General features: G+C 36.7%; 1 protein-coding gene across 1 annotated transcript in view; it reads left to right on the top strand.

Annotated features, from left to right (window-relative positions):
- Positions 1 to 9,657, top strand: part of LOC107098012 (intermediate filament protein ON3-like) — a 15,639-nt gene extending 5,982 nt beyond the window's left edge. Inside the window, exons 2-10 of the mRNA XM_015395433.1 lie at positions 4,029 to 4,237; positions 4,309 to 4,369; positions 6,497 to 6,592; positions 6,867 to 7,031; positions 7,116 to 7,241; positions 7,321 to 7,464; positions 7,576 to 7,652; positions 9,124 to 9,170; positions 9,310 to 9,657. Of these exons, the coding sequence (XP_015250919.1) occupies positions 4,029 to 4,237; positions 4,309 to 4,369; positions 6,497 to 6,592; positions 6,867 to 7,031; positions 7,116 to 7,241; positions 7,321 to 7,464; positions 7,576 to 7,652; positions 9,124 to 9,170; positions 9,310 to 9,422 (1,038 nt within the window). The 3' untranslated portion in view covers positions 9,423 to 9,657. The remainder of the gene's footprint in view (positions 1 to 4,028; positions 4,238 to 4,308; positions 4,370 to 6,496; positions 6,593 to 6,866; positions 7,032 to 7,115; positions 7,242 to 7,320; positions 7,465 to 7,575; positions 7,653 to 9,123; positions 9,171 to 9,309) is intronic.
- The last annotated feature ends 1,616 nt before the right edge of the window (positions 9,658 to 11,273 follow it).

Below are 11,273 nucleotides of genomic sequence, written 5' to 3'. Positions count from 1 at the left end.
AAGAATAGAAGAGAGTAGAATAGAATAGAGTAGAATAAAACAGACTACAACAGAATAGAATAGAACAGAGTAGAATACAATACAGCAGAACAGAATATAACAGAGTAGAATAGAATAGAGTAGAATAAAACAGACTACAACAGAATAGAATAGAACAGAGTAGAATACAATACAGCAGAACAGAATATAACAGAGTAGAATAGAATAGAGAAATTAAAGGCTTCACATTCAAATACAAACTCTACCTATGAAAATAAAATATAACCCAGTTACAGTTATTTCCTGTTCTAAGTTCAGTTGACGATTTCAATAATCGATTAAAACGATTTATCTGATTTATTATTTTATTCCTAGTTTACTGACGCATATTTTCCTACTATGAACAAATTATAGAAGCTCTTTGGGTTTCAGCTTAAGATCTGCATCTTAAATTATTTATTTCATTTTTTCATGGCGTCCTTTTTTTTAAACAGAGTGTTTTATGTAAGCAAATGTAAAATCTAATTTACTTAAATATTAACATTTTTTTCATTCAGCTCTGTAGATTAGGGCAGAGATTACAGATGTTAGATAAAGGAACTAATGACCCTGCTTTATAAAGCATGTTTATTTCTTTATAGATACATGAAAAATCCTGTTTAATAATGAAACAACACGTCTCACTGAGAGAGGTTTAAACCATGAGAAATGGGGAATAAATGAAAAGCAGAGTGAAGCAGAGTGAAAGTTTCCTGCAGTAATGTAATCCCACCTGTTCGCTCTTCATCAAACATTAAAGAACCAAATTCTCTCCTGCAGAGAAGCAATGAGTTGGATGTTAGAGACGAGCTGCACTGGTTGAGTGGTGACCTACTTTAAATCTAAATGAAAGTCTGAACCATTATGGGATCTAATGGCATTCGCTGAGACTTCTTATTGCAGAAACCATCTCATGAGTGACATTTAAACATTCTGTAAAAACCCAAAAAACATGAAGAATTCAGATGGGATTAAAAAGAGAAAGCCGCTCTCTGAGTGGATGATCCTGGATATTCAAGCCGACTGACCCATTTGATTCCCATTGAGTGAGGCTGTAACCTGATCAATCCGGTCGGGCAGGATGCCGCGCTGCTGCATAGGCCCATTATTCTGCTCCGAACAGAACCCAGGCTTTGTCTGGACTGGACTGCAGGCAGGAAACCTGAGCTGAACACAAACTGTTCTGGGACGATGTTTGACGAGAAGGTCCATCTTCTTCTTTACTTAATTTTTGCAAAACTCGAACTGTAACATTTACAGCATTTTGTCCAATTCCAAGCACAAACAACTTTCCATTTTATTGGTATTTCTTTGGTGATGACTAAATAAAGAATGATGAAATGAAAGATGACAGTTATAAAAAAGCTGAAAAGTGCAGCACATATTTATATTAATTAAACACTTTGCAGAAATGCCCATTTCTGCATCTGCAATGGGGATGATCAGTGATGCTCATGAATGAGAAGATTTCGGAACAATATGGATTCATTTGTGATTTAATTTACCCTAAAACCCGTATAACTGTATTATATAAGCGCATAAAACCCAAACCTTCAGTTAATTATATAGTTTGAATTTTTCTAAATGCCTTTAAACTGAATTTAAAAATAAACAAAATACTAAATTATAAATATTTACAAAACATGTAAGACATCAGTTTATCAAAACGAATATGAACTTCAACAGGCTGTACTGAGGAGATTAGAATAGAATACAGTAGAATAAATAGAATAGAATAGAGCAGGATATAACAGAGCAGCATAGCATAGAACAGAATGAAATAGATTAGAACACAATAGAGGACGATACAACAGAATAAAACAGAATAGAATAAAACAGAATAGAATAAAACAGAGTAGAATAGAATAGAATAAAGTAGAACAGAATGGAATAGAGCAGAGTAAAATGTAATAGAATAAAATAGAATATAACAGAATAGAATAGAGCAGAATAGAATAGAACAGAGTAGAATAGAATAGAACAGAATGAAATAGATTAGAACACAATAGAAGACAATACAACAGAAGAAAACAGAATAGAATAGATTAAAACAGAGTAGAATAGAATAGAATACAGTAGAATAGAATGGAATAGAGCAGAGTAAAATGTATTAGAATAAATAGAATAGAATATAAAAGAATAGAATAGAACAGAGTAGAATAGAATAGAATAGATTAGAACACAATAGAAGACAATTAAACAGAACAAAACAGAATAGAATAGAGTAGAACAGAATATAACAGCATAAAATGTAATAGAATAAAATAGAATAGAGCAGAATAGAATAGAGCAGAGTAAAATGTATTAGAATAAATAGAATAGAATATAACAGAATGGAATAGAGCAGAATAGAATAGAACAGAGTAGAATAGAACAGAATGAATAGATTAGAACACAATAGAAGACAATTCAACAGAACAAAACAGAATTGAATAGAGTAGAACAGAATATAACAGCATAAAATGTAATAGAATAGAACAGAATAGAATAGAGCAGAACATAATAAATTAGAACACGATAGAATACAATACGACAGAACAAAACAGAATAGAATAGAATAGAACAGAGTAGAATAGAATAGAATAGAATAGAACCCAATGTGTGACATTTAAAGATGGGATTAAAAAGATGAGTGGATGATCCTGGATAGCCACCTGAGCCTGTGAAGGTTTTACAGTTATAAAGTGCAGCACATGTTTATATTTATTAAACACTTTGCAGAAATGCCTATTTCTGCACCTGCATTGGGGTCGATCAGCTTTACTCTCCCGCTGGAAGGAGATCCCCCATACCAGTCTCAAGTCTCCTGTTGCCTCTGAAAAGTTTTCTTCAAGGATTTAGCTTCAATTCCTCCCTACAAATCTGAACAGCTCGCTGCTGAAGAAGGTCATCACTGTGAGGGAGTCCTTTGGCCCTGTTGTTCAGGAGTAGAAAACTCCTCCTGATGAAACAGGGATTCAAACCCAGTCCCCTGTTTCAATGATGCACGCTCACACCTGGAGCATGAGCAGAATAACAGGCAGTCAATAAAAACAGTATCAAACAGTTTGACAGTGAGGTTAAAAAGGCAGGAAAGGGCATGGGAAGAAGTTTACCGTAAGTTTTGTATCTAACAGGTTTTTCATTTTCCATTAGCTTTTTACCGACTATTTTTTTACTTTCACAGTAATACGGGACCAAGTGCGTTTCTTTTCCACTTAATACGGGAGTGGTACTTCTACTTCTAAATACAGAACGTTTGGCGACCCGATACCATCTTTGTTATTAGTCGCTGCTGTTGGGTAGCGACAGCCAATGGCAGCAAATCCCATAATGCTTTGCGAGGAGAGCTCTCCATGCAAAGCATTCTGGGATAAAACTGCCTCTTCTGAGGCCTTTCTTTTCATTTCATATATTTCGTAGACACTGTTTCTCTTCCGACCCTCGGCCATTTTCAAAGAACCGTGGTGAGAAAGGTGAGCTTCAATGACTGTCTGAAACCGCAGCTCACCACAGATATACGCCTGAAAGAGCACATGCACAGAAAAAGATAGCTAACGGGACGAGCATGTAGGATGGCGTTACATAAACGTATCACCAGAATGATTGACAGTTAGAAGGACCACTTATTGAGATGATCCACCTGGAAATAAAAGATTGTCCTCTATACCTTTAAGAGCAACCTGCCAAAACCAACAAAGCACTTTAAACCAAGATAAAAAGAAAAATTACTTCAATAAATCAAAATGCACAAAAGGAAACATCAAACTAAGAAACAAAACAAGCCTTTTATAAAATTGCCAAGGCCTTAAAAAACATGAATACATAACAAACAAAAAATAAAACCAAAAACCTGGAGATCCTGACCATCATTTTAAGACTTCCTTGAATGAAATCAGAAAGTGAGGAAGTCTGAGCAGACATTTAATGTGACTGAATAAACAAGATTTTTTTTCACGCAAATCAAAATGCTAACACTGAGGCACAACATGGGAATCAGAGGCATTTATTCTAATTCTCGTTTCACCCAGGTTCGTTTTCTGGAGCAGCAGAACAAAATGCTTGAGACTAAACTGGACTTGCTGCAGGCCCAGGGAGTTAGCCGCTCTAACGTGGAGCCCCTGTTCGAGTCTTACATGGCGGGTCTGAGGCGTCAGATGGACCTGGTCAACAACGACAAAACCAAACTGGACGGGGAGCTGAGGAACATGCAGGGTCTGGTGGAAGACTTCAAACACAAGTAAAGCAACAGTCCTTTTATCTCCCATCATATGTTTCCTTAAACGCTGACGTGTTCTCTGTCTGTCATAGATATGAGGAGGAGATAAACAAGAGGAACAACATGGAGAATGACTTTGTTATCCTGAAGAAGGTCAGGACAGATAAACCTCTAAAAACCTCATAGAGTCATTTATTTCTGTCTGTATCAGCAAACTGAAACCTTCACAATCCAAAGAGACAAAGAGTCCGAGTTTGTTGATAAATATCTACACAAGATATTTATATTGAACATAGAAAGAACTGCCATTTTATGTTTTTTCTAGATAAAAAAAAAAAACTTTTTTTTGCAATAAAGAGATTAAAGTTTCCTCTACAGGATGCTGATATTTGTGTACAATGGTTTAACAACAAACATTTTTCCCAGCCTAATAACAGAGGATTAGATCCAAAAAAATAAAGGTACAAAAGACCGATCAGCTACAATTTCATGAATTCCTTAAAATAAACATTAGAACAGCATGAATGTTTCTTTAACTAAGAAAGACTTAAAAACTCTTTAAATCTAGATCTATTTCCAGATATATAGATATACAAATATATTAAAAAATATTTCCAGTGCAGCCTATTTGCAAATGAAAGCTTTAAATATCTGAGTCAGCACTGAAGTTATAGGTGAATTTTTAATTGCTGTATCGTAATGTTTCTTTTCTTTTTTCTTTTTTTAAAAAGGAATTTACCAAGATGTAAAAAAAAAAAAATAGTTTTTTTTTATCATAGGATAAAAGCACAGCAAATACAAAAAGTACTGCAAAAGACACCACATGTGGCTAACCCAAAGCCCATATGCAAAACAAAAATGCTGCAAATGCTGAAAACAGAGAGCAGCAAAGAGTAAACGCCCTGCAAATACAGAAATGATGCTAAAAGTGTTGCTTTGCATCATTAAAGTGTTTGCAGCAGGTTTTGTAATTGCCGTGCATTTGCTGCTCTCTGTGAATTCAGCATTTTTCCTTTGCATGGGTTTTTTGTGTTAAGCCGCACACTGTACGATTTATTCAATTGCAGCTACAGCTCACACTGTACGATAAAAGCGCAGGGTTTAAAAGTTAACTGTGCGACCCGACGCTCTGATGCGATCTACCTGTACGTCTGAAAGCAAGGTGGGACTCAGCTCCGCAGAGAGATGGAGCTACTCAGACTCATCTATCCAGAAGCCAAACCAGTAGCAGAGGAACAAGAAGCTCACTAGAGAGAAACGCGCTGCCTTGGATATTTGGGCAATTCTGAGCTGAAAGTCCTAAAAAGAAAAGGAGACGACGTATTTGGACAAAGACATGGCTGAGCAAACGTGGCTACTACAGTCTGTCAGTTTGACAGAAAGAACTCCATTTCACTCTTTGCACCCCCGCCATGATGCTGGGTTTACATCTGAGAGCAAGAAGAAGAAGAAGAATCCTTGTTTGCGCACGGAGCAATTTGCCCACGACCGCCTTATGACGGCCGACTGAATTTCAAATATTTGAAAAACATTTGATTTTATCCCGACAGCACGATTCCTGATGGGGAGGTGGTCGTGAGAGGCTGATCGCCCCTCGTTACCCCCTGTAGTGTACAGGGGCATGCAGGGGGTAACGAAGGGCACGCCATCAGGCTGAAAGTCAGCCCGCTCAGAAAATTCTCGCACGACCGAAAAATCGGCCCGAAAAGGGCAAACAATCGTAAAGTGTACGCCCGGCTTTAGCCTCATTGTCGCGTTGCGTTACTTTCTGTATTTGCTGTATTTTAAGCATTTGCAGAGCGTTTGCACCATTGTCATCATAGATAATGATGTCATGAAAGATTTAAAAGAAGTTCCCCCTCTAGTAGCTATCCTGACATCAAATTATGATTTTATCAATATTATTACACTTTTGTTTTTTTTTTTATTGAACGAATATTTTTGAAATATCATGTATTTCATTTACTCACTTTCATTACAGATCATTATAAAGATTAATTACACACAAGCCTTTATTTCTGTTAAGTATTACGATTATCTGCTCACAGCGAGTGAAAACATGACATTTAGGATTAGAATATTAAATAAGATCAATAAAAAATTATTGTTACCTTTAGAAAAGAGAGCCTAATGAAAAGTTTTATCTTTAAAAAGTACAAGTCTTGTGTTCACAGGTACTGATTTAAAGAAGATGACTATACTGTACATCATAATGCCACAGATTTTTGGTCCAGGATTTTGAACATATTTTGTTATTTTGGGGCTTTGTTTGTTTTTCAGGACGTAGATTCAGCCTACCTGGTCAAAGCAGATCTGGAGGACAAAGTCGGAGCTCTGACTGATGAAATCCACTTCCTTCGCAACATCTACGAGGAGGTAAGGAAGCTTTCTCCTTAAAGGAGCTTATTTTTCAGTTCCTGACTGTTGATGGTTTTCCATTGTTTGTCCCATAAACTCCTTTCATTTAGGACAAATAGAAAATGATGAAATATTGCTGCAGTACTTTCACCAAACATGTTGGATCTTCCTTAAGCAGCAAATACAAAGTGGTTGGAAAACATTTCAACCTTATATCAAACATAAGCCGCGTGAAAAAATATCTTTGTCCACATTTTGAAAATAAAAGCATTGTGTCTGTTTTCTGCTCCAGGAGCTGCGTGAGCTGCAGGCCAGCATCAAAGACACCTCAGTGGTTGTGCAGATGGACAACAGCCGCAGCCTGAATATGGAGCAGATAGTCGCCGAGGTCAAAGCCCAGTATGAGGAGATTGCAGCCCGCAGCAGAGAAGAGGCAGAGGCCTGGTACAAGAACAAGGTAGAAACCCTGTTCTTGTTTTTGCAACTTTCAGAAACAGCTGATGTTTAATGGTGGAAATGGTGGTTGTGTGATGGTTTCCAGTTCGATCATTTGTCCGTGCAAGCCAGCCAGTTTGGAGACGAGCTTCGCATGGTGAAGGGAGAAGTCGCTGAGGTCAACCGACTGATCAGCCGTTTGCAGAGTGAGATAGAAGCTGTGAAAGGGCAGGTGCGTCTAAAAGCCAATGTCTACCCGGATACAACCCGATTAAGGACCGGTGCTGATTGGTTTTTGTTACCTCCCACAGCGAGCCAGTCTGGAAAACCAGTTGGCTGAAGCAGAGGAGCGTGGAGAGCTGGCTGTGAAAGAAGCTAAAGCTCGGACCAGAGACCTGGAGGATGCTCTGCAGAGAGCCAAACAGGACATGGCCAGACAGCTGAGAGAGTACCAGGTGAGAGGAAAGAGAAGAAAAACGAAAATGGATACAGACTGATAAAAATAAAAAAAATAACCAAAAATGGAAGAAGGTCAAATGAAAGGAATTATTCCCTCTCCTCTGCAGGACCTGATGAATCTGAAATTGGCTCTGGACATTGAGATCGCCACATACAGGAAGCTGCTCGAGGGAGAGGAGGACAGGTAGGAGACGAGGAGGAAAATGGCTCCCAGTTTAGATCAACCGTTACATTATTAGTCTACTTCTCATACAAATTCCAAGAAAATTCAACAAACAATCCACCGGACTTTGTTTCTAAGTTTGAAAACATTTCACTTCCCATCCAGGAAGCTTTTTCAGTTCAAACTGTCAGAAATAGCATTGAGTTCCAAGTTTTATAGAGTGGACCAATAACACTTTGTTTAGGCTTAGAAAACATGCAAATTGAACCGGACGAGCGGGTCCGCCCCTTTGGAATGGGGGTCGTTTGAGTTCTTTGTTAGCCCATAATACCGGATACCTGTCTATGTCTATAAAAGAGACATAGACAGGTATCCGGACATCCGGACATTCCTTTTGCCTTTTTTCCAAGCACTAAGCTCACTTAGCTGATTGCTCCTTCCTGTGTTTCCAAAAAGGCCAAAGTAAATAACCCAGTCCTTCTTTTCACTGTAGACAAGCCATGATCTGCTTCTCTGTTCTCCATTTTTCATTTGGATGAAATAATAGCTGCATGAATCATGACAGCAGACAAGATAGAGGAGAGCAGGAGGCGGGGTTACCAATCTACTTGCTCTGGAGAGCAGAGTTCGCTGCTTTTAGATGTTGTCACCAAAGTCTCCAGTAGCAGAAAAAAGTCTCTAGATTTGGCGCTAGGAGCTTTTTAGAAATCAAAGTGCTAGAGGGGTCTGAAAAGTGGCTAAATATAGCGACTAAAGCGCTAAGTTAGCAACACTGCTCTTTGCATGGTTTGTTTTCAAATGGTTTGCTGCTGTCTGTTTGGACCTTTCTGAACATGTGCAGCAAATGGACTGATCCAATATGGTGGACACTGAAGGGGGGGGGCAGAGACACACTTAATATTAGCTTAGTATTTAACAGCATGTTGGTGTGGATGTAGCATTAGCAACATTACCAACGTTCCCTGGTCTCATATACAATAAGTAAAAAGCTACACAAACATTAAGCCTTGCTGACTGCCTGCAGGTGAGTCCCTGATTGTTGGAATAGAGACAGGAGTGATAAAAGCGAGGCAAGCTATTGTTAGCATCTCTCCATGAATGATGTAAATACAGGAGGACCAAATAGTGCCCCCTTGTGGACTTTTCTGGTTGGAACTAAGAGCCCACAAAAAAACAGTTTCACACTCCAGATTATCTAGCAGGTTTTAACTAAAGCTTAACACCAACAAACACTTTTTAACCAGAAAAAGTCTGATTTCCAGTTAATCACTGCTTTAATGAATCTGTAGAATTGGGTAAACGTCAAAATCAATTAGTAAGTTTAAATTAAGTAAAGCTATAGTCTTATTAAATCAATCAGTTTAAAATAAAAATAGTTACAGATGTTATTCAGAATGCCATTAATACATGCCGGCATATTCCCACCTTATAACAGAGGGAAGTGTAATATCACTGAGCTCTAAGCATGAAACTTTCTTCTCTTCCTGTTCAGACTTGGCCAACAGTCCATCCTTAACATCCAGAGCATTTCCAGCCCCCGTAAGTAACAATGAGGAAAATACTTTACATTTAACAACCTTAAGTTGCTTTTTTTTTCCTAAAAAAGGGTGAATCTGTGAAATAAAAATATTTTGAAATTTGTTTCTTTTTATTTTTCGCTCTCTGTGCTTCTTTCCAGCTCCAAAGTACAGCAATGGCTACCAGGGAAGCAGCAGCAGCAGTTCTCCGGCTCCAAAACTGCTAATCAAGACCATTGAGACCAGAGATAACTCCAGATACAGTTCTCACTGAGATCAGATTCAAGATTACATTCTGCTTCTGAAACTCTTATCTCTGGAGGGTTTGGGAAGCCTGCAGGCCTATAAATCAGTAACTTTTCTATAAGATAACTGATCTTTAGATCATGCAAACTTTAAAATGTGTGTAGAACTAGTGCTAGTGTCCTACTTCATGGTTTGTATTAGTAGGCTAATGTTTCTTCTTTAACAAAAAGATTGTTTTAACTGATTTTACCTGTAATAATAAATATATATATATATATATATATATATATATATATATATATATATATATATATATATATATATATATATATAGATAATCAATTTGGAGTGCTATTTCTGTGATGAAAACTTGCCTGTGCAGTTGCATCAGTAATCTTCAGATGGAAATGTAATTATTAGTTTGAAAGATTTTATGTGTTTTCTGTTTGTTCAAAAATAAACCAAATCCTAATACGTTGATATGTTTTGTGTTTTCCTTAAATATTCAGGCTGAAGGTGAAAAGGATGTTTGTTTATAAATAGCAAAGCAAAAGAAAGTTGTCACCTTAATTAAAATGTGATGCTACCATCTAGAGGCAACTTTGTATAAAGTCAGGAAGACATTTTTGGTCACAAAGATGAAAATGGTATCTTTTCATAAAAACTTTTAAATGCACAAAAATCGACTGAAAATGCTGCAGTACATATGGTGGGCCATCTGGTGGCGCTATGACAATGCTACAGAATCAGAATCAAGTTTACTGCTAAGCAGGTTTGCACTTAAAAGGAATTTGACTTGGTGTTGAAGGTGCAGGTAGATATATACAGAATACAGGATCTATAGTTATATACAGGTCATTTTTACAGCTATATACTCATTGCAGCCCTGGTGCTGCTGTTTACAGTCTGTTATGTATTTGCTGAACATAATAAATGAAACAAATAAGCTGTTTATTTACAGTAAAAGTATCATATGGTTTATGCTTTTTGATTCCAACTGCAAAAACAATAGGCAAAAGTAACCTGTAGGACAATAACAAACAAATAAAAAGCCTGGATGAATAAATATTAGTGAAATTATACAAAAACAGACAAAAATAAATCAGGTACAGAATAAATATCAAGCATGTTCTTAAATAAGGAAAATGACCTTTTTATGAATAAACAAAAGCTCCACATAATTAAATCCGTATTAATGTAAAAATAAAAGGGGATAAAAATCATGAAATTGTGTGTGTGTTTTTTGTTTTTTTGTTAGTCTAATGACATAGAAATACATGAAAAAGAAAAACAGAACACCAAAAACAATAATTCTTGGAGAACCTGGGCCCCATAGTTGCCCCATGATTCTTAAGCAGTTGCCTAGTTTGCTTATGCTTTTGGCCAGCCCCTAGAATAATGCCACAATACAAGATTTGATTATTAGCCTACTTAAATATAAACTCTTACATTAAAAAGTTGTCTTCCACGTGAGTAAAAAATGTTTTGCTTGCTGCAGTCTGGCTGATCTTGGTTGATAAATCAATTGTCTCATATTATGAGTTCCATTTTCATAGTAATATGTCTTATTTTTTTTGTAATGTTACGTTTTTATTCACATAATGAACAAGTCTAATACTCCATCCTAGAAAATTTACTTATATGCAGAAGTTTAATCATATGGAAGATCAGATTCAAAGTCATTATTTCGAGTTTTTAAAGTCATTATTATGAGATACAAAGGTATATGACTGTATCTCATAATTTTGACATTTTAAAGTCAAAATGATGACTTTGTATCTCATAATAATGACTTTAAAAACTCGAAATTATGACTTTGAATCTGATCTTCCATATGATTAAACTTCTGCATATAAGTAAATTTTCTAGGATGGAGTAT

This window comes from Cyprinodon variegatus, unplaced genomic scaffold, assembly GCF_000732505.1.
Source record: "Cyprinodon variegatus isolate N-32 unplaced genomic scaffold, C_variegatus-1.0 Scaffold740, whole genome shotgun sequence".
Taxonomy (NCBI): domain Eukaryota; kingdom Metazoa; phylum Chordata; class Actinopteri; order Cyprinodontiformes; family Cyprinodontidae; genus Cyprinodon; species Cyprinodon variegatus.
The sequence above is the reverse complement of the archived record's forward strand: the minus strand, read 5'-3'. Positions and strand labels throughout refer to the sequence as shown.